At 39.6% G+C, this 26,567-nt stretch overlaps 1 protein-coding gene across 1 annotated transcript; it reads left to right on the plus strand.

Moving 5' to 3' along the window:
- Positions 1-16: 16 nt before the first annotated feature.
- On the plus strand, positions 17-26,567 carry DROSHA (drosha ribonuclease III; the record flags this gene model as incomplete). The annotated part of the gene is made up of 10 exons (XM_021711557.1): positions 17-91; positions 1,218-1,344; positions 2,830-2,895; positions 5,792-6,625; positions 11,106-11,198; positions 17,279-17,386; positions 17,620-17,851; positions 20,344-20,485; positions 23,254-23,408; positions 26,487-26,567. Coding segments are annotated over exons 3-10 (1,662 nt in total), but the record flags the coding sequence as incomplete, so codon positions are not given.

Genomic DNA, 26,567 nt, shown 5'->3' on the forward strand with positions numbered 1-26,567 from the left:
ACGTCCATCGCTCACCTGACGCGCCAATCATCTCGCACGAGGTCCTGCGGCGAGCATAAGAGTTTTCCCTCCCTTGGCCCAGCTTTCTCAGGTTTGCTTTTTAATTCTCTCGGTTTCCTGTTCCGGAGGCGCGGGCGGCGCCACTGTCTTGGAGGCTGCTGTCCTAACCTGGCTTTGCTCAGACGGCGACCTCGCGGCCCGAGAGGCTTTTGCAGGTAAAAGGGGCACCTGGCGGGTGTTGGAAGAGGGAAGTGTTTCCGAGCGTCGGGATTGAAACCAGGGCTGGGGCGAAAGGCGCCCGGGAGTTGGGGTCGGGCAGCCCCTCTTCAGATCTGCAGCTAAGGGCGACAGAGCGACCCTAGGCCCGAATCCCGCAAATTAATAGAAGTGAGAAAAGGAACCTTTCATTCATTCGTGGAGCGCGCGCTGTAGTGCAGGCCTGGGTCTCAGAGGGAGCGAGACCGGGAGCCCCGCGCCTGCCTAGCTGGGCTCGCTGTCTGGCGGGAGATGCAAACAGGTACATCGGCGATTACGGATCTGCCAGATGCAGGTGACTGGCCTGCAGGTTCACCTGGGTGAAGAATACAATACAAATGTAGTCACACTTAGCAACTCTTTTTACGCTGACTGACGTTCCTGGACGTGTTCACTGTTCAAAACCCTCGGTGCCTCTGCTTCCAAACGGCAACCTAGAAGTAGGCAGACGCAGAAAAAGTTGCTTTTCCAGTTGCAGTGAATTCCTTGACTTTTGAATTAAAGTTTGCATTCACAACACAACCTGACTATGCCTTTAATTTCATGGTCAGTATTTTTAGATTTTTCTGGCTATAGAAACCATCCATGAGGCCCTGGTAGTGAATGTTCAAATGTTACACACTGTACAAGAGTGTTAATGACCATGGTTGTTGCCTACCTCTAAGTTCACTTTCCGTTGTGTTTCCTTACGCCCCGAACATACCTCTTTTCTTGTGTTTATTGCAGCGTTTTGAGTTTCTTGAATTCTGCAGGCTGGGTGTCTTACTCATCCCACAGGGCCTGTGACAGTGCTTCATATGTGTGGGCTCATAAATGTTGCACGACTCAGTAAAAGGTCTGCTTTCCCTGTAGTTTTGATAATGCAAATCTGCTGTGGGTCTACATGGAAGGAAAATGTACAGTGGCAACATAGAAACATTTGATGAGACAGTAAGCATTTATTGACCACCTACTGTGTGCAGGATGCTCTGCCAGGGGCTGTGAAGGATACAGAAATGACTGTGAATCAAACCTTGTCATCGAGGAGGTAATAATCTAGTGGAGAAGTTAGACATGTGCACTCATGACTGTGATACGAGGCAATCTCTGGTAAGTGCTGCAAAAAGTAAGTATAGGACTAAGTTTAGAGGAAATGGGATTACTTTTTAAAGGGAATCAGGAACAGCTTCACAGAGGAGGTGGCATTTGAAATTGGTAGTTGGGTAGAAATTAACTGGGCAAATTCATAGGATAGAAGATTTTAAGAGAGAACTGGAGCAAAGAACAAGCTGAGTGATAGTATTTGGCATGTTAGTCACCTGGAAAAATCTAGGGTAATGGGAGATTTGTGGGGAAGGTAATGAGGAACAAGAATGGAAGGAGACATTGAGTCCAGATTCTAGGGTCCTAAACTTGACTGTTGGTGGTGAGTAGCCAGTGGTGGTGGGATCAGCTCTCTTGGCCCCAGGTTTATCATAAGGGCATGGGACTGGGTAATAATAATTAATCAGATATTATTTAATGCTCGTTATTTATTAAGCACGGTGGTTGTTATTTACTCTGAAAAATTATTTTCATGAGCCATTTGAAAGTCTGTTTTTAGTTAGAAAGACTTCAGAAAGATGTTTCTATGTTAAACCTTTTTGTACTCAATATTTATCTGAGTTTTTTTAAAAACATCCTGCTGAAGTTCAAGTATTTGGAAAATTATTCATGTTTACAGGGTCTTTCAATGGGAAGAGCTGAGAATGAAAATCAAGAATCATAATTATTAACAAGATGATGGTTATGTTTGAATTTGAATGCTGGTCTCACTGTGTTTTTTGTGTTTGATCTATGCTTACATATTTTTACACTGAAGAAGTGTATGGAGCAGGGAAATGATCTCCCCTCCACACACACAAACTTTTAGTAGATTAGAGATGGGCTATGCCCATGTTTTCAGTCTTTTTCTTTTTTTCTATGAGGGACACAGACAGTCAGAAAGTGGGAAAGCAGGATTTATTGAGAGGACAGAAAAGCTCCAACAGTGGGAGGGGACCTGAAGGGGTTGCCTGTTTTCAGTCTTTTTAGCTACTGATAGTTTTCAGTCAGCAAGACAAAGAGTAAGAACATCTTAAAATTTAGTTGGAAACTTTAATGCAGTTCAACATACTCTTAATTTTGTTAGTAAGTTAAGTGTATTGGAGAGTACAAACTCATTGTTAAGATAATTACAGCCAGGCCAGGTGAGGCGACTCACGGCTGTAAACCTAGCACTTTGGAAGACAGAGACATAAGAACTGACAGAGCCCACGGGTTCAAGACCAGCCTGGGCAATTTGGCAAGACCTCGTCTCTATAATAAACCAAAAAAATTAGCTGGGCATGGTGGCACATGCCTGTAGTTCCAGCTTACCTGGAAGGCTGAGACAGAAGGATTGCTTGAGCCCAGCACGTTGAGGCTGTGGTGGCTGCGAGTGTGCTATTGCACTCCAGCCTGGGTGACAGAGTGAGAATCCACCCTCCTCCCAAAAAAAGATAATTACTGAAATATTTTATAGCACTAGCAGTTTGGGAAATATGCTTTTGTGTGTTTATTCTTTCTGTCTTTTAGAGCTCACATTCTCTGTGGAAGATGTGACGTACCTAGACAGCACACTATAATGCAAGGCAATACATGGTGAGTGACATGATGGGAATGGCAGTAGTTTGGGAAGACAAGACAGGCTCACACACTGGTGCTGGGCAATAGAGGGTGGGTAGGATTTACACACATGGGGACAGGGAGAATGTACTCATTCTTTCAGCAGTGGGCACTGCACAACAGAAGGCTATGCACAGGGCTAGGAACACAGACCAGAATAGTTAAAAGTGTCCCTGAGCCTTGCCCTGATAGTTCTTGCAGTTCTGAGGCACAGGTCGACATTAAAGGTGACATTAGGTAATTAGTTGGTGAGTTGTAGTTATCATAGAACCTGCCAAGAAGCAGCACAGAGTGTGTGAAAACAAGGAACCTAATGAAGCCCTGGGGTCAGGGACAGTGGTTATAGAGAGGCCAGCAAGGATGTTATTGTAGTAGCCATGCAAGAGGTGGTGGTGTGAAATCTCAGATGAATTCAGAAAGTATGAAGCAGAAACAATAGGAATTCTTATTTTTTATATTTTTTATTAAGGTATGGTTGACAAATAATAGGAATTGTTTTTTGGTTTTTTTTTTTTGAGTTCGAGTCTCCCTCTGTCCCTCAGGGTAGAGTGCAGTGGCATGCTCATGACTACCCCAACATCGACCTGCTGGGCTCCAGCAATCCTTCCATCTCAACCTTCCAAGTAGCCAGAACTACAGGCACTCACTACCACGCCGCTAATTTTTTATCTATTGTAGAGATGAGGTCTTGCCCAGGCTGGTCTCGAATGCGTGGGCTCAGGCAATCCACTTGCCTCGGCCTCTCAAAGTGCTGGGATTACAGGCTGAGCCACCGAGCCCGGCCAATAATAGGAATTTAAAAATAAATTTTTAGTTAAGGGGTGAATAAAGGAGGAAAAGCTGTCAGGTGATTCCCTAGTATATGTCTTGGTGCTCATTAATGACGTCACTTATTGAGATGCTAAGGAAACAAGTGTTTGTCTTGGAGGTGATCATTAATTCTTTTTAGGAAATGTTATATTGAATTTGCGAGTCAGGCACTCAAGGAGGGAGGTTGAGTTGGCAGTTGATAGTGTGGGTCTGAAGTTTAGAAGTTGGTGGTTAGAGATGTAACTTTGGGAGTTATTGACAGATGGGTGGTGACTGAAGCAGTTAAAGTGGGTAGGGTCACTTTGGAAGAGAGAGCCAGCAGAATGCCCAGGCTGGACCCCTCAGGAATACCAAATAGTCAAAGGCTCCTAGCAAAGAAGGAGCTGGCATAGGAGACTGCAGAGGAACAATCAGAGGAGTAGGAAGGACACAGTGAGGGTGTTGCTTCAGGAAGCCAAGGAAAGCATCCATGAGGGGGAAGTGGTGGGCACTGGACTGAATGTTGAACAGAGATCAAGTAAGATGATTGGAAATAACCATTGATTTTCAAAATTAAGTAGGCACTTCATTTCACTCCCTGGTGTGGTGATGGAAGCGGAAGTTAAATTAGAGTGAGTTGGAAGTGTATATACCTTCATCTTAATCGGCTTGTGCTGCCATAACAAAATGCCATGGACTGGGTAGCTTAAATGACAGACATCTATTTCTCACAGTTCTGGAGGCTAAAAGTCTGAGATCAGTGTGCCAGCATGGTCATGAGTTTTTGGTGTATGCTTTCTTCCTGCCTTCTTACTGTATTCTCACCTGACAAAACAGAGGGGGGAGTCTTTTTTTCTCTACCTTTTAAAAATGAAGATACTAATCCCACCATGCGAACCCACCCTCATGACCTAACCTAACCCTAATGACTTCCCAGAAGCCCCATTTCCATATAATATCATACTGGGAATTAGGGATTCAACATATAGATTTTGAGAGGGACACATTCAGTCCACAGCTACTTTTTCAGGTCATTGACTGCAAAGGGGATGAGAGTTAAGGTTCAAAGTCAAGGGGTACCTGGAGGCCAAGGAAAGTACTTTATGTTGGAGTAGACTTGAGCACTTTCAAATGCCGACCTGAAGGGTCTGATAGCAGGGAGAGGTGGAAGATTATACAAGGAGGGTGGTAATCCGAAATACACATTTGGGGATAGGATTCAGAGCACTTGTGTGGGCTAGATGTTGTCAGGGAGGGGGAAATGGGAGAGGATGGAGTTGGATGCTGATAGGTTTGTAGAAATTGCAGAACAAGTTGAGGAAGTTCTCTTTTGATGGATTTCATGTTTCTGCTGGTAGGAGATGAGTTATTTGTAGGCTGTGATGAGGGAATAGAGTATGGGGAAAGATGTGGAAGGTTTTTCAGTAGTTATGGTGAATAGTTTGAAAGTAAGACGGTTGTGGAAGCATGCCAGGGGAATGGTTTGACAACCTGGTGACCGTGAATTTATATGGGCATCAACTGGGTATTTTTCTGGTGAGCCTCCCGAAAACAAATTGTAGGGTCCTTCTAAGGTTGAGGTTTTGCCAGGTTCTTGTGACTGAAGTAGAGAGGGCCAAAGGACTTTAGAGTAGTTAGAAGTGAGTCATTGAGAGGCTGGGCAATGGAGTCTACACTGAATAGGGAGGAAGGGGAATAAAAGAAGATGCTGGTCCAGATTTGTGTGGACCTCACATAGTGAGGTCAGAATTGGAGGAGAACTTGAGCAAGGACATGATAGCACATGGTTAAACAATGGGATGTCGAATTTGTCACTTTGGACGTGGAACAGCTTTAAGGAATGACCAGGTCCTAGGACTGACCATGGCGGTGGGTTGAGTGGCCAAGACCGGGAACGAGGACTTTATTGGCCTTGAAGAGTTTCAGATATTGGCAGGAACCCAGTATTAAATGGATGGACTAAGGGCCCGCAGCCTAAAAGGTCTGTTAGTTGCTCATCAGGATGGTCAGGCATTTCTGAAACCCCATTTACATAGTGATGGGTGTTTTTTTAACTTGTTCGTTTTTCTTTTCTCCAACAAAGTCATAGAATGTCGTTCCATCCAGGACGAGGGTGTCCTCGAGGACGAGGAGGACATGGAGCCAGACCCTCTGCACCAGCCTTCAGACCCCAAAATCTGAGACTACTTCACCCTCAGCAGCCTCCTGTGCAATATCAATATGAACCTCCAAGTGCCCCTTCCACCACTTTCTCGAACTCTCCAGCCCCCAATTTTCTGCCTCCACGACCAGACTTTGTACCCTTCCCTCCACCCATGCCTCCATCAGCACAAGGTCCTCTTCCCCCTTGTCCAATCAGGCCCCCTTTCCCCAACCACCAGATGAGGCACCCCTTCCCAGTTCCTCCCTGTTTTCCTCCCATGCCACCACCCATGCCCTGTCCTAATAACCCCCCAGTCCCTGGAGCACCTCCTGGACAAGGCACTTTCCCCTTCATGATGCCCCCTCCTTCCATGCCTCATCCCCCACCTCCTCCAGTCATGCCACAGCAGGTCAATTATCAGTACCCTCCGGGATATTCGCACCACAACTTCCCACCTCCCAATTTTAATAGTTTCCAGAACAACCCCAGTTCTTTTCTGCCCAGTGCTAATAACGGCAGTAGTCCTCACTTTAGGCATCTCCCGCCATACCCGCTTCCAAAGGCCCCCAGTGAGAGAAGGTCCCCAGAAAGGCTCAAACACTACGACGACCACAGGCATCGAGATCATAGTCATGGACGAGGCGAGAGGCACCGATCCCTGGATCGGCGGGAGAGAGGCCGCAGTCCTGACAGGAGAAGACAGGACAGCCGCTACAGATCCGATTACGAACGTGGGAGAACGCCATCCCGCCACCGCAGCTACGAGCGAAGCAGGTAAGCTGGATATGTGGACTTTAATAAACTGTAGAGGCGCAGCACAGTTTCCACTATGACAACAAAGAGGGTCTAGTAGTGCATTTTGATTTATAAAAGGAAAGAAAGCATGTTCTGGACTCTTCAAGATGAAGAGACAACTGACAAGTAAATAAGTGATGTCAGACAAAAATCGCTTTTGAAAAGCATTCCAAAATTATCAACGTAGATTCAGTTCAGTGACTATAAGCCTTTTACACTATATAATACAGTTGACATTTTAATGATGGTCCTATGACATGAAAGCTCTTTTCTTATTTTTTGTGTTGTCATAGATTGAATTATGTTCAGTGTGATGTAATCATCATATTAAGTTACAGCATTTGAGTTATTTTGGAATTGGTGATCGGCATATGTTACCAATCAAAAATCCAATAACCAGTTAACAGAACTTTCTGATTTTTAGGATAAGTGGAAGTTTATTTTATATTGTTACCTTCTTTGTTTCTTTATAAAATGAAATAAGATGAATTACACATCATCCAAGTTATAGTTTTCAAAATAGTTTTTAAACTGATTTGTTGCATTGAAACATATTCATTCTAAAGAAGGTTGTATTTAAAAAATATTATTCCATCGTAGATTACATTTCTTTTTTTCTAAAGATCAAATATCTGTAAATATAAGAGAAATAGAGTTTCGAGGAGGCATTCTTAAAACTGGGATCTAAATCGAATTCTCTGAAGTTATATATACAGTTTTATGGATGTGCATGATTTTCTATGAGAAAGCTTACTTCAGATTCTCAAAGTAGTGGGCATGAGTCTGTAATCCCCAAAGGCCAAAATACATTGGTTTATATGAAAAAATAAAAGATAACGGTGGTACTAATATTTATTTGTGTCTTTAGTGAACTCTCTGTCAATGAAGAGTTAAGTTCTTCAGTTGTCAAGCTGATAATGGCATTTCATTTCTCTTTCCCCTGTAGTGTGCTTACCTTCATTGTCTGTGGAATGTCTATGCTAAAAGTGTTTGAGCTCTCAGACCAGATCACTTCACTCCATGGGTTTGTTGGGAGCTAGTCTTGGCTCCTGCTGTTGCTCCACAGTTGATTTCCAGAACCAGTTCACATATCGGTTTCTATGCTTTTCTCATGGATCCATTGATTTGATTCTGTCAGAGCATTTTGCTAGTAGGTGATAGTGTTCATTCTCTGCCCTGAAGAGGGTGACTAGTGCTCAGAAGGTTTGGAAGGAAAATGCATGCTTGCCTCTCTCTGATGGCCAGGTGAAAGGTGGAAAGGAATGTTTCCTGTAGAGATGACTGATGTCTGGTGGGCCAAAGCTGAGTGAGAGTTGGTAGCCTTCCAAAAATCTTTTCGACACAGACTAATTCTGGTCAATATTGTCCTTAATTATTTAGTGATTGACTAGTTGGCAGAGAGAGGCCTGTGATAATTTATTTTACAATATTATAGCAAAAATCCCAAACAGAAAAGAGTTTGTAAATTGTTTTCTTCATACTTAAAGTGATTTCTAATAATCTTGTTTCTGGGAAAACATTTTGCTGCAAACATTCTAGGTTTTGTTTTTCTTTCCTTCATTTTGAGATGCTCTAATGATGCTTCATTTTTAGAGGAGTTGTTAGAATCGGCTGTAAATCCCAAATTCTTCCACTGAGGTTTAAACTTTTGAGTTAGGTATTTATTTGAAGAAACTCAGATGTTCTCTAACAGAGCATCTCAGTAAAATCAAGTGCCACAAGAATGACCTCTAATCTGCTTTATGCTAGACCACACTCCTTTATGATGAGGCTTTATATTTTTCTAAAATGGTATCTATTGTTATTGGATTGTTTTATAACATGCTTGGGGCATTTGCCCTGGAGCTGCCTTAGTGTCACAGCCTTATTATAATTGACCTCCTTTGTGGTATTAGACAGAGTGTTAGTTATCTGTCTTATATATGGAATGCTTCTGTGAAACAGACATGTGGCACATGAAGTCCTAATATAACTACTAGAAGTACGTTGGGGAAAACAGAAACTTCATAAATTCGTATATTGAAATTGTGTTCATGCAAATTCTGTGGTCTGTCCTCTGGTTGCTCTCCCCTGCTCCTGGGGTCAGTGAATTTGTCCTTTTATAAATTCCACCTTCCCTCTTTTTCTCTTCCTTCAAGGAGGAGAAATGTGGTTGAATAGCAATTGCAAGATCGTTTTAGGGTGAAGTATTTTTAGAAAATGTTTGTGAAGAAGCAGATTATGTATATTTGTTATCATGAAAGATCAAGGTTACTCTAGGAAATGAGAAAAAAAATAGCACCAGGCAGATGTTGCAGTGTGGTATGGAGGCTTGCAGTGGGCTTTGCCAAGCTGAGTAGCACTACCACACAATTCCCATGGCTGCCCTGGTGACAGTAAGTGTGTAGCCATTGGAGGCCTGATGTAATGTACCTAAAGATTATCTTAAAATTTGCAAATAAGGAAAAATCTTGGGAAAAGTAACACAAATTTCATTTTTCTTGCTTTAAATGGGTTTGTTTTATAGTGTTACTAATGTGACTTATATCCAAGTTGATCTTTTCAATTCCTACCCACTCAGAGGTAGCAATAATTATCAGAAGTGTTATTGTTTCTTTTTCTTTTTTGTTTTTTTGAGAAAAAGTTTCACTGTCACCCAGGCTGTAGTACACTGGCATGATCACAGCTCACTACAGCATTAAATTCCTAGGCTCAAGTGATCTTCCTGCTTTAGCCTCCCAAGTGTCTGGGACTACAGGCATGTTCCCCCATGCCCTGGCTAATTTTTCTAATTTTTGTAGAGAGACAAGGTCAAGGTCTTGCTTTGTTGCCCAGGATGGTCTCAAACTCCTGGCCTCAAGTGATCCTCCTGCCAGCATCCCAAAGTGCTGGGATTACAGGCATTAGCCACTGTGCCTAGCTAAAAGTGTTATTTTATTTTATTTTTGAGTTGGAGTCTCACTCTGTTGCACACTCACGGCCACCCCAGCGCTGACCCACTGGGCTCCGGTGATCCTTCTGCCTCAGCCTTCAAAGTAGCTGAAACTACAGGCACGCGCTACCACGCCTGGCTAATTTTTTTATTTATGTAGAGATGAAGTCTCGCCAAGTTGCCTGGGCTAGTCCAGAACCCACAGGCTCAGGGAATCTACTTGCCTCGGCCTTCCAAAGTGCTGGGATTACAGGCTGAGCCACCAAGCCTAGCTGAAGTGTTATTCTTAAATGCAAAATTTTATTGGCTAGTTGTTAAAAAACAAGCAAAAATTAGAAATAACCTCTAATTAAGAGTTTTTATTTGGAAATATAGGCAATCCTTTTTAACAGTCATGCCATTACTAATTAATTACATGTATCTTTGACATGTGACACCATTCACTAATTTCTATATGGTAATTGAGGTTTATTGCCTAAATGTAAACTGTGATTTTAGATATGTATCCGATGAAGAATGTAGAATCCTAAGCTCTGGCTGTTTTATTTTAGACAGCCGGTATATACCTCAGGATTGTGTGTGTGTCAAAAGCATTGTTCAGGGGAGCCTTTCTTGAGAACAGGGTACTCTTTAAGTGGAAAAATAATTTCTGTGTTAATATCTAAGCACTCATTGATCTCTTAATTTTGTAAGTTTTGATTTTAGTATATCAACATGTCTTCTATTTGGTCATAGGCTGGGGGATATTTTTGAGTTTAGACATTTTTATAGTCTTCTTGCTGGATTTAGGTTCATATAGTATTTTTGTTTTCCATTCTAAGAGAGTAGTTACTTTCCTTAGTTTTGTAGTTCTGATTCAAACACACCAGAGTTGAGTATGTTCCAGATCATCATTGTTAAATAGGCTCAGAAGCTGCTGTTATTATTATTAAATTCTAGTTTTACATTGGAACCTTTTAAAAATCCCTCCTGTTTTTTACATCAGGCAAGCCCAGTGTCTTCATTTAGAGTTTTTTCCAGATCAAAAATAGTGTTGAAGTGACTCAGTCATGGCCTCATGACGGTTGGTGATAGCTAGAACTACAACTCTGGCCTATAACCCTTGAGAATTAAGCCCTCTTTCCTTGTCCTAATGTTTACTACAAAAGCTTTATAATTTGCATTTATTTGATGGGTGAGATTGAGAGTTTTCTAGAAATCAATAAGATGCAGAGTCCTTTAAAGTTTTCCCTCTAGGTTAAATATTCGAGGATTGGCTGACTGGAAGGTTTTGAGAGAAGATTATGAAATTTTCATTATTGCTCAGCATCACGTGTGACTTCTTTCTTTAGAGAAAACTGCACAAATTGTCCAAGTTAGTTAACTTCTGTAAAGTGAAGGCTCCTTTATCCTCTAATAAATTAAGGAGGCATAAAAATGTCCTCTAGTGAGTAGTACCTGAAAAATTCTTAGATATGGTCCATTTATTTAGAAGATGAATTCAGTGAAAAGAGATGGTGTTTTTGAGTCTTTCTGTTGAAAACAGCTCTGTGTATTAATTCCTTTAAGAGAGCGAGAACGGGAGAGACACAGGCATCGGGACAACCGAAGATCACCATCTCTGGAAAGGTCCTACAAAAAAGAGTATAAGAGATCTGGAAGGTAAGCAAGGAGTTGACACTGAAAGAAGTCATAGGATTATCTCCTTGATTTCAGATATTGTTCTTGTGCAGAGTATCAGCCAAGTCTTCATAATAGCCTCAGAGTCTGTCCAGCATGACTTGTGAAAAGCTAAAGCAGCCTGTAATTTGAAAGCCTTTACTTTGAAGATGTATTGCCTATGCACCAGGAAAATCTTGATAAACTTCTAAAAATTAGGAATTATACAGACCACTTTTCTGACCACAGTGCTATAAAACTATATATTAATTCAAGTTATATTTTAAAATCTTGGAAATTCTTAAATTTACTTGCTCTTAAATTTACTTGTTTCAGGAAAAAAGAGCAAAACTACTGTCATATTTTCTTTAGAAAAATGACATTGAGATTGGTACAACCCAAAACTTAAAGTGTGTAGCCAGTTATATATCCAGAAGTAAATTTGTGTGGTCTTATATTATGATAATTAAGAATAACATTTTAGAGTCTGACAGATTTGGGGTTGATTATTTGCTCTCCCAACTTTGATATTGGAGAGAGTCATCCATGTCTTCTTCTGTCAAATAAGGACAGTTATATGAACCTTATTGAGTGGCAAGGGGTCACTAAGATAATACATGTCAGAATGGGGCCTAAAGTACATGCCAAATAAATGTTAACTATATATATAATTATTATCTGAGTACTTGGCTTTAGAAATTGGTAGAGTATTTAAAAAGCAGTAAAAAGGATTTAAAAATAAATTAACGACATTGAGCTGAACTATAGCAATATAACCTTTGTAAATAAATGCAAGACTTGGTTCTTTGAAAGATCATGCAATTTAAAAAGGTGGCGAATCAATAAAAGAAAAACAACAGTAGATTTGAGAAAGTATATTTTTACCGTACTGAAGTAGATTTAAAAATTATAAAACAGTATAAGGGCAGATATTTTATTTAAAAAATTAAAAACTTGAATGTGATGGGTTGATTTCTAGGAAAACAAGAATTATAAATTTCAAACAAGAAGCAGAAAACTTTAATGGGCCAGTACCTATGGAAAAATTATAAAGCTTGGTTTGTACCTCCTCCAAAAAAGTTTTAAACTGTTATAGAGCACTAAAGAAGTTAGAAGGAGAGCTTAGCTCATGCTTGGGTAGCAGGAAAACCAGATGGCAAACCTAACCAAGGAAAAGAGAATTGCATGGCAATCTCTCTTACAAATATGGATATAAAAATACTAATGAGGATGCTAGCAAGTTATTTTCAGTAGTGTGTTAAAATAACCAAGTCCAAGATTGCATGGATAGATAGGTTAGTGTAAGAAAATCTGTAATTCTTTGTGTCAAAATCTGTAGGATTATCTCAGTATCTGCCAATTAGGTATTTAAAATAAAACCAGCATCCATTTATGAGTTTACATTAGTAAATTGGGAATATTAGCAGATTTCATTCACATCATGAAGAGTGCTGTCTCATCATGAGCATGATTAATGCTGTCTCAAAAGAGCCAAATTTAGTGTTGAAACCTGGAGGCCTTCCCACACAAGTTAGACAAAAGACTAGGAGGTCCTTTTTGCTATCTATTGTTATCGAACATCATTATAACTTAATCAACATGATAATTAAAAGCATGATTTTTTTGTGTCCCAGGCATTCTACTCGGTATGGGTGATATAGTCATTAACAACTTTACGAGAAAAAGTATATTTTTAAGTACTGTAAGTGTTTTTGATAGGACAATTACATGTTGCTCTGGAAACACAGCAGTGAAAAACCCAGTCTAGGGTAGTCCTAGAGAAATGGGTATTTTCCTGATACCTGAAGTATGCTTAGGAGTGCCTTGGGGAAGGCGCCTGGTAGGGGAAGACAGACAAATATGTGTGAACGTTGCACTGTAGAGGTTGTCAAACCTGGAGGCTGAGAAATCAGTTTTGAAGGCTTTTATAAGTAATCCACATGAGAGAGGATTGGGCCAGGGCAATGACAGTGGTAATGGGGAAATGTAGAAGTAAATGAGATAGAGTCAGTAGGACTTGCTAACTGATCAGATGTATTAGGGGCGAGGGAAGAAGAGTCGACCGATCACCTTGGGATCTGTGTTCCCTATTGAGGATACAAGACACTAGGAGGCAGGAAGGTGAATTCAGTTTGGGGCATGTGAATTTTAAGAATCTGAGACAGTCAAATGGAATTGTGTAGTAGTTAATTTAATATACACGTGTAAAGTTCAGAAAAGAGATCCCAGCTGGAAATACCTGAATGCTGTGGATTTAGATGAAATTGATTAGGAAAGGTGAGACAGGGTCCTGGGGAGGAGGATGAGCAGAGGTAGGAGAAAAGACAGCGTATTGTGTTGGTGAACATTATTGAGGACCTATTTCAGGTGGGTGATTTTTAATGTATAAATGCTGGAAATTTTCTTGGTCCAGTGGTTTCTTCTCTAATGCTTGGTAGCTTGCGGAGCAGGCAGACGTGGGTTCTGTGAGCTCTAACTAATGGAGTAGATGAGAAAGTGAAAATTAGTGATGGAAATATTGTAAAGAGGGAGAACTTGCCACAGTTTGCAATGTAGCATATTGGTAAGAAATAATTTGAAGTTTGGGTTTTGGTGTGCTTGAGTCACCTAAAAAAAGATGTTTTTATTCCTCTTTTGAAATGCTCTTCTCAAAGTGTTTTTAAAGATGAATACTGATTGATATTCACAACAATCCTGACCATCTCTCATGTCATTCAGGACAGCTGCTTAGAGCGGGTGGGGTGAGAATGTCTTTTGTCTGTGTTTTTTGACAATAATAAATATTTGGTGGACTGTTTAAAGAACATATCAAAATGTCTGTGTCAATCATATTAGCATTTTACTACCACTTCCAAGGTTTATGATAATAGGTGACTAATTTCTAAGGCTGTTTCTTCCTTTGTACGGAATGTTAATATCTGCCTTTGAGAGTTCTTACAAAGATTAAATGTGAGGATGTCAAAAAAAAAGTACTTAGCAGAGTGTCAGGCTCATAGTAAGCACCAAAAACAAAATGGAACCACTAGGAGCTAAGAGTTGCCGTTATTAGCTGATGGTATTTTAATACCCTTTTAAAAATACTAGGAGTACCTTGTTAGAAAATGTACTGTGAAAAAAAGTAAATTAAAATTTAACAAGAAATTAAATTAATTAAAATTAAATATCTTGTAATACACTTAAATATGTAGGACCAATAAGAAGAAAACTGTAAAATGTAACTTACAACAAAGAAGGTGATATAATGAATGGAGAGCATTCCATATTCTCATAGTGAAAGACCAAGTTATAAAAATACTTGTTTTCTTCAAAATAGTTATGTACCACATGATATTTTGGTCAACCGTAGACCACATGTATGATTGTGGTCTTATAGGATTATAATACCTTATTTTTACTGTACCTTTTCTATGTTTGGATATGTCTGTATACACATGTACTTGCCATTGTTTTACAGTTGCCTTGAATATTCAGTACAGTAACATGTTGTACAGATTTGTACCCTAGGAGGAACAGGCTATAAGGCCCAGATATTTAGTGGACTATACCATCCAGGTCTGTGTATGTACACTTTTATATTCACTCAGTGACAAAAGCAGCTAAGGACACATTTCTTAGAACATATCCCTGTCATCTTTAAGCAACACATGACTATAATTCTAATGTAACTTGAGTTGAAGTACTGGCTTTAGAATTTCATAATGATTCTTTAATTTTTTTTTTGCAATAGAAGTTAGGATAATGAGGAAAATAATATAAGGAGACCTACTTTAGTAGTATCAGTGCTCTGGAAATATATAATAATTTAAAAATTTGACATGGGTATAAATAGGTCAGTGAAATAACTATTGATTAACAGTCAGATATACATAAAATTTGTGGCTAATAGTAATATATAAAGTTAAATCTTATAAATAATAAAGTTGCTTTTTTCTAGATCAGAGGAGAAACTGGCAATTGGTGAGCAATTTGGAGGAAAAAACTGAGATTAGATTTCTGCCTTACATCATGGAAAGAGAGAATTTTAAAATTAGTGTTAGAAATATCTGAAGAAAATATAAAATATTTATTTAAACTTGGAATGGGAAAATATTTCCAAGCTAAACACTAAGGTAGGAAGCATATATAAAAAAAAATCTCGGGCCAGGCACAATGTCTCACGCCTGTAATCTCAGCACTTTGGGAGGCTGAGGCGAGAGGTTCGCCTGAATCCAGGAGTTTGAGACCAGCCTTGGCAACATGGCGAAACCTCATCTCTACAATAAATAAAAACATTAGTCAGGCATGGTGGTATGCATGTGTAGTCCCAGCTACTTGGGAGGCTGAGGTGGAAGGATTGCCTGAGCCCAGCAGGTTGAGGCTGTGTTAGCCATGCACTCCAGCCTGGGTGAGAGTGAGATTCCGACTCAAAAAAAAAAAAAAAACCCCAAAACTCTAGATTTGTCTTTGTAAAAGTTATATGTGTATCAATAAGCAAATAAATAGAATTAAAAACAAAAAATCTAGAAATAGTTACTGTACATATGACAGGACAATTATCTTAGTAAAAATTTTCAATACATTTTAAAAAGACCATAATCCTAATTTTTAAAATATTGGCATAGCATATGACCAGAATGTGAACATGAAATGTATTCATTTCAGTATTGGTAAAATACTGTGTATTAAAGGTAAGTGAAGTACTTTGTCAAGATGGCAAAGATTGAAGACAACCATGGTGATAGGATGTGTGGAAATGGAAGCTCACACAGGGTTTTGCTGGTAGTCTAAACTAGTACTACCAATCTGAGAGAGAATCCTTTAAAAAAAAAAGTACACACATTTTGGGAAATAATCTGACAAGTGTGCAAAGAACACAAATGTGTTCATGATAGCATTGTTTATGGTGGAAACAAATAGATGTTAACAACCTAAATGGCTGTAGTTGGGTTTGTTAAATTATGGTATATACCTATAAAATAATAATATGCACCTATTAAAATACTTCAGGTGAAGTCTTGAAATAGAAAGATGATTCCTGATTTACTATTGAATGAGAAGGGCAGGCTATCAAATTCCTGTTTTTGTTGTTGCTAAAACATGTATTTACATATATATTCATATATGTTTTATTTTTTATTTTATTTTATTTTTTAAGTGAGAAAGCAGGATTTATTGAGAGGACAGAAAAGCTTCCACAGTGGGAGGGGACCTGAGGAGGTTGCCCTCAGATATATGTTTTAAAACATTTGTAAAGTGTATGGTTATTTCTGAGTGGTGTTATGGATGCTTTTTATTTTATTTTTGTCTGTGTTTATACTTTATTATTTTCTACAATGAACATGCGCATTTTACTTTGACATTAACTTTTTTCCCCAGCAACAAAACTAATCGTGCATATTTTAATATTTAGAAGTTAAATAAATAATCAGTATGTGTAATCTTTCCAGTCCCTCCCTCACTACCAGTATATATACCTACATACACCTACACACACAGACTTTTCATGTTGTAAAATTAGAAGTTAATGGGAGAGTTAATAAAAATAGTTTATTTGTTCCTTTGATCTGGATGTAGACTCTTTTGGATAGGAGTAGCTTTGCTAGTGGAGTTGTGGAGGCTACCAGTGGGTTTAATGAAGCAGTAGTTTTCTTTAACTGGGTTCTCAAGGTCTGTATGTTCTACCTAAATTTCTAAGGGTGAAATTAAAACCAACCCTATAGGTTTTTCCCCTCAAGTACATCATGCACAGGATGACTGCAGATTTCAAGCTCCAGGAATTCAAGGAGACAGTTCTTTTCTCATCCTTCTTTATTAACTGAGTTAATATTAGTGTTTGTGGGAATCAGAATCGGGCAAAATGGTTTTCTAAGTAGTGATACCCAAGCCTGGACTTAAAAAGATGGTTAGGGATGATGTAACTGGCTTGCTCTTGGATCATAGTTCTTAGGCTAAGTTTATGGCCAAATGGACCATGCTTTGTGAATTTTTTTTTTTTTTTGTCCTGGCAGAGCAACATGTGGAGGATTCAAAACAAGTATTCTCACTGCTGAAATTGTCCATATGTGGAGTTTCCCAAACATTTCCCAGATATCTTTTTCTTCCAGGAGTTACGGTTTATCGGTTCCTGAAACTACTGGATGTACACCAGAATTACCTGGAGAGATTATTAAAAATACAGATTCTTGGGTCCCACCCCCGGAGATTGTGAATCAGTAAGTAGATCTGGGGTGGGGCCTGGGAATTTGTATTTTTAAACAAGTAAACTTCAGGTGATTCTGATGCCACCAGACTGGTATTTGGGAATCACTGACCTAACAGAAGTAAATATGGTAGCTTGGCATAGTATTTGTATTTTAGGTAAAAAATGTACCAAATAGGTAAGATAGAATAGTTTTTATGATGGAAGGGTATTTTAAGTAATTAACCTCCTTTCCTCCTTCTGAAGTCGTTCCCCAAGTAGGGAGAAGAAGAGAGCTCGTTGGGAGGAAGAAAAAGACAGATGGAGTGACAACCAGAGCTCTGGTAAAGAGAAGAACTATACCTCAATCAAGGAAAAAGAGCCTGAGGAGACGTTGCCTGACAAAAATGAGGAGGAAGAAGAAGAACTTCTTAAGCCTGTGTGGATTCGATGTACTCATTCAGAAAATTACTACTCCAGTGACCCCATGGATCAGGTGGTAGGTCAAAATCAGGAGAGAAGCTGGAGACCAGAGTTCCTCTACTTTGGCACTGATGGCCTTGTGGGCCAGATAATTCTTTTTCTCCTGCACTGTGCATTGTAGGGTGTTCAGCAGTATCTCTGGGCTCTACCTGTTAGATACCACTCGCTCCCCTTCCCAGTTATGATAACTAAAAATGTCTTCAAATATTGCCAACTGTCCCCTGGGGGAAAAAAATCACCCCCAGTTGAGAATCACTGCTATAGACAAAGCTGTTTGCCAAAGGCCAAGAGTGTTCATTAGGTTAATTGAACTATCCTCTATTTACTTTTTTTTATGACACTCATGCACCTCTCCCGTGTAACTAGTTTATGCAGTTTGTGGTGTGTGTATGTGTATATATGTATGCTTCTCATAAAATGGGAAATAAGGAAGAATTTGTTTGTCTCCTTGAAGTATATTCTTGACCAAAAGATCACCAACTGTGTGACATTTCCTGTGTGTGTTGTCTGGTAGTTTTGTGGAAGTGGAGCCCTTGTGTCTATAGAGAGCACTCCTAATGCACCTGCTGCTGGGGTGATTGCATGTGATGCTGCAGCATCTCATAGTGGTGGGATAATTGTACTAGATAAATTAGAGCACTTTTAAGTGACACAGAGAAGGGAAAGCTCACATATTGAACACTTTCGTGGTGCTGGAACTTTACTCCATGCTTCTCATATTAATTAATGCTCAAAACATCCCTGGCAAGGAGGTATTCTGTCAGTTAGGAATGCTGCTGGAAGTAATGATATCTGAGTAAGTGAGATCTACATGAGCTGGGTGCATTTTTTCTTATAATCGGGCATCTGCAGGTCTTCTTGAGCATTCTCCACAGGTACAGGATGATGCAGCTCTCACAGGCCTCACATTCTTACACACCATAGGACATCCATACATGCAGGACGCTGAGGGCATGTTGGCTGGGGCATTCCTCTGGCACTTCGCCCAAGCTCCCCTTCCATCTCCTTTTCCCAGAACTGTGTCACAAGCTTACCCCAGGGATATGTTTTTCATCACTGCCTAAATGAAGTTCCACAAACTGCATGGCTTAAAACAACATACTTAACATCTCTCAGCTCTTGGAGGTCAGAAGTCCAACTTGGGTCTCGCCAGCTAAGTCAAGGTGTCAGTAGGTCTGTGCTTTTTTTCTGGAGACTCTGCAGAAAAAAAATCTGTTTTCTTCCTTGTTCAGATTGTGACTGTAGGACAGAGGTACTTGTTTCCTTACTGGTTTTCAGCTGAGGGATATCCTTAGCTTTTAAGTGGCCACGTATGGACCTCTTTCTCCATCTTCAAAGCCAGTCATGGTCATCAGGTCCTTCTCATGCTTTGAACATCTCTTTCCTTTTCTTCTGCTGCATCTCTGATCCTTGAAACGTGACAGCATATTTAATATCTGGGGATTTGGACATGGACATTTTTGAGAGGGACTGGAGGCTCAGAGCGCCTTCCCTGAAATCAGGTGTTTTCTACCCAAATCTGATGGTATCATGACTCTGTTAGCAAGGAAGAAGGGAAGAATGACTGTGATGGATGTTATTATTCTTAAAACAACAATGATAAAGTCATTAAAATTTAGAGAGTTTATTCAGGCAGAGCTTTTTTTTCTTATTGTTATGGGTATGTTAAACTCCAGTGTAGAAGAAAGATTGATAAACACCAAAGACTGACATTTGCCTCTGAGTTTTGTGGTCTGTGGTAGAGAAAGTGGTGAGAATGTCAGAGCTATCCCAGTGTCATCAGGCTCAGCAGTGAGGTGGGGAATGAAGAAAAGCAATGATCCCCTCTTATGGGTTTTATGATTTACTTTAATTTTATTTTTACATTTGTAAGGTCTGATTTTTACATTTTGAGGCTACTGAGTCAAAGAGTGTGGACATTTAAAGTGATTTTCAACCTGGCGGGAGAGTGAGGGAAGTGGAGAACTTCCTTAGAAATGCATTACAGCATCCCTGTGTCTGTGGTCTGTGTTTGTGTGTGTGAGAGAGAAAGCGTGTGAGCATATTTGTGTTTGTTCTCATGTTTGTGGGGGAGGGGTGTGAGAGGGAGATTGAGGGTATATAGGATATTTCTTCTTGTTCATTGGATTGCTGTAAAGATAAGCTGTCAGTGATTTTTGGTAGGAAGTGTACATTCCCTAGGATGGTGCTAATGTCACTTGTCAGAATTTTTCTGAGGGTCATGGTTTTTAAAAAAAATGTCATATCAAAAGGGCATGGATACATAGTTCTAATATTTCCGAATGTTAGCAAAGTGTGTTTACCCTGGAATCTGTCAGCTATAAGTGTGTGTTTGATTCAGAGAATTATTGCCAACATTGGGCATTTTGTTTTTAAATGTTTGTTTAAATGAGGGTTGAGAAATGGCATCTTGCTGTTAAAACTCTTTGATTACTTGTGAGGTCTTATGAATCTTTGGTGTGATCATTATTGATATAGCTTCTAATATTGATCATTTATTTTTAAAAGGGAGATTCTACAGTGGTTGGAACAAGTAGGCTCCGTGACTTATATGACAAGTTTGAGGAGGAGTTGGGGAACAGGCAAGAAAAGGCCAAAGCTGCCCGGCCTCCATGGGAACCTCCGAAGACCAAGCTAGATGAAGATTTAGGTGAGTCAGAGTTTCCAGACCAAGACCCTTGCTCTTTTATTATGGCTTAATCTTGGACATTTGGGACATATTCTTAAGTCCCATGTTTAACTTTATTCTTTTTCATTCTATTTTTCTTAATTATGGTCAGCAAAACACATAGCAGTGGAACTTCTTTCCTTTTTTTAGTTGTAGTCTCACTCTGTTGCCTAGGCTGGAGTGCAGTGGCATGTTCACAGCCACCACAGCCTCGACCTGCTGGGCTCAGACGATCCTTTTGCCTCAGCCTTCCAAGTAGCTGGAACTTTATGTGCATGCTACTACACCCGGCTTATTTTTTGATTTATTGTAGAGACGAGGTCTCGCCAAGTTGCCCAGGCTAGTCTCGAAACCCTGAGCTCAGGTAGTTGTCTTACCTTGGCCTCCCAAAGTGCTGGGATTACAGGCTTGAGCCACCTCACCCAGCTGCCGTCTTTTTTTATTTTATTTTTTCTTAGTTTCATTCAGCAGAATAAGTCAGAGGTCTCATTTGCAAGGCATGCTAATATATGTGTCCTTTGTTATATAGTTATATAGTCAGAGGGGACCATAGTCCAGCATCCCTTCAAAAGCAGGAGCCTGTGCCCATGCTCTTGATGATAGGCAGGCAGCCTGCATCCTTGGCTCTCCCCTTCGCCAGGTGCACATGGTTTCAGGAGGATACAATGAGAATAACCCAACTATGTTTGAAGGTTTCTCTCTACTCACAGTTTCCATAACTATTTCATATTGTGGGCTTTTTTTTTTTTTTTTTTTCGTGTATGTTCTGAGGTTCCAAGTAGATGGTGAGATATTTTGAGGATGGAAATCACTTTTTACCACTCTGTGTCTTAAGTTCCTGACAGAATGCCACACACAAATGAGAATTCAGTGTGCTTTTCTCCTCTGAGGTTCCAAGTAGATGGTGAGATCTTTTGAGGATGGAAACTACTTTTTACCACTTTGTTTCTTTAGTTCCTGACAGAATGCCACACACAGATGAGAATTCAGTGTGTATTTACCTGTGTGTTTTTTCTAGCTCTTGTCTGCTTACCTTTATGATGTCTCTCACATGCTAAGAGACAGGATCCATAGTGGGTAAAAGTGGTGACTTGAGAGCCCAATGGCTTAGGTTCAAATTCTTGACAAATGACCTTGGGCAAGTGATTCCATCTCTCTGCCTCAGTTTTCCCATATGTAAAATAGGGATGGCAGTAGCGTCTCTGTCATGCAGTACAAGTAAACAAGCTCTTAAGTGTTGGATTTTATTATGCTGCTACTATATTAACCTCTTGTAGGATTAATCTAACTTTTAAAAAATGGTGGTAAAATACACATAACATAAAATTTACCATTTTAAAGTGTGTAGTTCAGTAGTGTTACGTACTTTCACATTGTTTGCAATCTCCAGTGTGCCTTTCATCTTGTAAAGCTGAAATTCTGTATCCAGTAAGCAGTAACTTCCCAGTCTCCCTTCCCCCTAGTGGCTGCCACCATTCTTTCCATTTCTATGAATTTGACTGCCTCAGGTATATGATATATGAAGGGGGACCCCAAAAACCCTGGAATCTATTTATAAACAATTGTGTATTCTTACACGTTTAAACTTAAGTCACCTTTCAAGTAGTCTCCATTTGATGCAATACACCTTTTGAAATATGTTTTCTACTGCTCAAAACAGTTTTTGAGCTCATTGATTTTGATGCCTTTTAGTGCTACTGCTGTTTTTTTGTTTCACCTCTTTCACATCAGCAAAACCTTTCCTTTTGAGAACTTTTTTCACCGGGGAAACAAAAAGAAAAGTCACTAGGGGTGAGATCAGGTGACTAGGGAGGGCGAGGCAAGGGAGTTATGCTGTTTTTTGGTTGAAAACTGCTGAACATTCAGCGCAGTGTAGGCAGCTACATGTCATGCTAGAAGAACCAGTCACCTGTTTGCCACAACTCTGGACATTTCTTCTGCAAATTGTAATGTAACCTTCTCAAAACTTCCAGATAAAAACTTTGGTTGACCATTTGATCTGGAGGAACAAATTGCGAGTGTACTACAAAGGACCTGCTCTCCAAAAGATAATTCCAGTTTTTTTGAGTCCCCCCATATGTGGCATTATGCAGTGTTTGCTTTTTGTGACTGGCTTATTTCAGATACATAATTTCATATGTTTTTATTCAGTCACTTTTAGGGAATAAAGTCTTGCTACTATTAAGAGAAAATGATGTAAAGTCTTCAGTCTTGCATTCCCAGCCTTTGGTTTGGCATTCATAGCACTTCCAGTCCCTTATCTCCCAGTCTTTTCTTTGGGTTCCATGTTCCAGCCAGTCCACTCAAGTTCCATGCTTTTGCCTGTAGCACTTCCTCTTTGTTCCTTCTTTGCTTCTCTTCATCAACCTATTCCCATTCTATTGCAGTGCCTGAGTTATGCATGGCCCTTCTGTAAAATTATCACTGATCTTTTTGGATCATGGTGAACTCACTCTTTTGAGGATCTCTCCACAGTCACATATTATCTTGCATCGTTCATTATGTCTTACATTCTCTGTAAAGATCTTTGTTTTCCTTGTTTCCCCAACTAAATAGTGACTTGGACTTGTGGGTGGTGGTGTTTTCCATGGTGCTGCTTAGCAGTGTTTGGTGCAGAGTAGACCCTCAAGTACTTGCTGGAAGAATAAATTCCTTTCCTTACATTTAGAGGTTTAGGTCATTGGGTGTCTCCACAAAAACCATTTTGTTAATTTCTTTAATTTCTGCCTTTTCTCCCCATCCCCTACTAGAAAGTTCCAGTGAATCAGAGTGTGAATCCGATGAGGACAGCACCTGTTCCAGCAGCTCGGACTCTGAAGTTTTTGATGTCATTGCAGAAATCAAACGCAAAAAGGCCCACCCTGACCGACTTCATGATGAACTTTGGTACAATGACCCAGGCCAGGTATGTGTGTTTATATGCCCTTGTTGTGCACGTTGTAAACTCACACATTACAATTATGGCACTGGGCTCAGAAGATGCATGTTGGCTGGTATCAAAACTGAATTTTACCCTCAGGGTTGTATCCTTCTTCAGAGCTGTTTCACCCCCTCCAGCTTCCAGGTTCAGCTCCAGAGCATAAGCACCAGAGCAGCTGTTCCTTGAATCATATTTGACAATGTTTGTGAATTCTGTGTTGGGGAGATGGGTAAGGTTGCTGCCTCATTAAACTTGCAGTAGATGGAAGGAGACAAATGGTAGGATGAGGGAGACAGAACTTGTAGGTCTTTTTAAGAGTAGATCTCCAAGTAAGGTATCTTGTTGCAAAACAGTAAAGCACATCCTATATAACTTTGTTTTTTTTTCAGTTGGTAACTGTAGCAAGTCCTTGTAAGTTCTCTTCCTTGTTAAGCATGTTTGTGCTAATGACATAATAGCTGGACATAACCATTTTTATTTTTAATTACTGTTTTATTTTGAAATAATTCATAATAAAAATAGTATCTTTATAAAAAATTTGTATCTTACAAATACACAATGCATACAAAAATAGTATCTTTTTTTTTTTTTTGAGTTGGAGTCTCACTCTGTCACCCCGGCTGGAGTGCAGTGGCACACTCCTGGCTACTACAGCCTCAACCTGCTGGGCTCCAAGCATACTTCTGCCTCAGCCTTTCAAGTAGCTGGAACTACAGGCATGTGCTAGCATGCCCAGCTAATTTTTGATTTATTGTAGAGACGAGGTCTCACCAAGTTGCCTGGGTGGGTCTCGAACCTGTGACCTCAGGCAATCCACTAGCTTTGGTCTTCTAAAGTGCTGGGATTACAGGCTGAGCCACCGAGCCCGGCCAAAAATAGTATCTTTAATGCGTGTAAAGTTAGTATAGTAAAACATATCTATAAATAATTTAAAATTTGTATTTTATGAATAAATTCATACCATTTTATACCAATTACAATGCTTTTCTTCTGTTTATGTTAGATGGCAGCTATCTATATTTTTTTTCTTGATAGAATTAATATCGTTAGAATGTTTGGCAAAAATGTACTTTGTGTTGCCTTTTGCTCTCGGGATTGAGCAGAAATGTTTACAAAATTGCTGATGAACTTTAAAACTTATTTTTATATATTGATCACATATATGGTTTTCTTTTTTAAATGGCCTTATTGAGTTATAATTCACATATGATAAAATTTATGATTCAGTTTTTTTAGTGTATTCACAGAACCACACAACTATCAGTTGAATTTTAGAGTCTTTTTGTCCTCCTCTAAAAGAAACTCTTTCTCCATATGTCTTTTTAATTGGCTGTTTAATTGACTGTTGTTCTCCTGTCTAGCAAGAAGTCTCTACTCTGACTTCCGTGGATTCCTCTTACTTTGAGAGTCATCAGCACCTTCTATATGGTCTTGCTATTCAGTTTACTTTATTTGGTTTTGTGTCTTCTGCAAAGCTGAGCCTTGTAAAGGGCTGATCACGTAGAGCCCAGACCATGGTAGAAGGCAAGCATGTAGCATGCCTGTCTGATTCCTTGGAGATCAGTGAGCACTAAGTGATTTTTCCACATTTTTCATCACAGCAAGTTATCACCAGAATTAGGAGTGTTGTAACTTTTGATGAAATCCTGTTATATCTCTTATTTGCCAGCTGTTACTTTAGATAATATCTTAACATAATATTTCTTTTAGATAGTAATGTTCCTCGGCTGTACCACCTGGAGCTTTAGATTTCCCGTGAGGCTAAAGATATAGCTTTTTACTTTTTTTTTCAAAATTTTATTGAAATATTTTCATTTATATTTTAATTGGGCACAATGAGTTATAAATCTCAAGAACTTTAAAGGGGTGTGTGTGTGTGTGTGTGTGTGTGTGTGTGTACATGTGTGTATTTTTTCTTTTTCTTTTTTTAGGATTAGTCAAGTGAAGCAGTGGGAGTGGAGAAGGAATCTGTAACTGGTTATGATCAATTAGTTGTAAACACCACTGCATTCAGTCTAGCCTGTATTTTTTAATTAATACAAAGAGAAATGTAACTCCACTTTCTCCATCTCCCCATCTAAGCTCTGGTTTTATTGTTGATTTAATATTACCATTTATGCTGGATAAACTCATAAAACAGTCTTGTAGGCCTTTCTGATTTTGAACTCAGTTCTGTGGACTTTTCTCTCACATAAATGATCTGTTTCATTTAGATGGGTCTCATGGCCTAGAACATCGTGGGCTGTCTGCCTTCCTGTTTTTTCTCATGCATGCTGGTGACCTTGTGGAATGGCCATCTTCTTTTTTAGTCCAGCCCTTCACTTTTTGTCTCTTTGAAGCCCCAGTGTTACCTCCATTTACAGTGATTTTTTTCTTTCAAATTACTAAGCGCGTTTTGTTTATGTTGTTCTCTTATCTAGAATAAAGGTTCCTGAGCCATGTTTGTCATCCCATGCTCAGTACTCATCTTTCTAGCCAAGAGGTATTAAAGAGTTGTTCCTTTATCAAGTCATGTAGGTGGAGTTTGTGGCATGGAAGTGAGTTGAGGTGAAAAAATATACAAGTCTAACCTGACTGATGTAGAACATTTTTCTAATTCTAGTAGGCATTTTCTTCTGTCTGCTTCCAAGATAACTTTCAGTTCCTCTTTTCAAAACATTTAATGTGTGAATCACCTTCAGAGCATTTTGTGTGTTCCTCCAGGATATAAAATTTGCTTTTGTGAGAGAGTTATTTTTTCTAAAATAAGAAATAGGAGAAAAAAATGTACTGGAAGTGGTAGGAGAAGATGGGGGCAAACAGTGTGCTGACATTGATATTTTCTGCTTGGCTGCACAAGTAACTTGGGAATGCAGCGTTGTCATATGGTTTCCCTTTATCAGACAGTATAGACAGTTTGCAGCTTTATTGGTTTTGGAACATCCGTTTAATCTCCTAACCGTGACAGCCTCTTCAGAGCTTCAGTGCTCATGACATGAAAACCCACACAGTTTCTGACATATCATCGCGAATGGTGTGGATTTTTCCCTCCAATAAAAGCGAATTACATTGTGTTTCTGACAGATGAATGATGGACCACTCTGCAAATGCAGCGCGAAAGCGAGACGCACAGGAATCAGGCACAGCATTTATCCTGGAGAAGAG

The sequence above is a fragment of the Carlito syrichta genome, unplaced genomic scaffold, assembly GCF_000164805.1.
Source record: "Carlito syrichta isolate Samal-C Ts95f unplaced genomic scaffold, Tarsius_syrichta-2.0.1 Scaffold302363, whole genome shotgun sequence".
Lineage (NCBI taxonomy): Eukaryota > Metazoa > Chordata > Mammalia > Primates > Tarsiidae > Carlito > Carlito syrichta.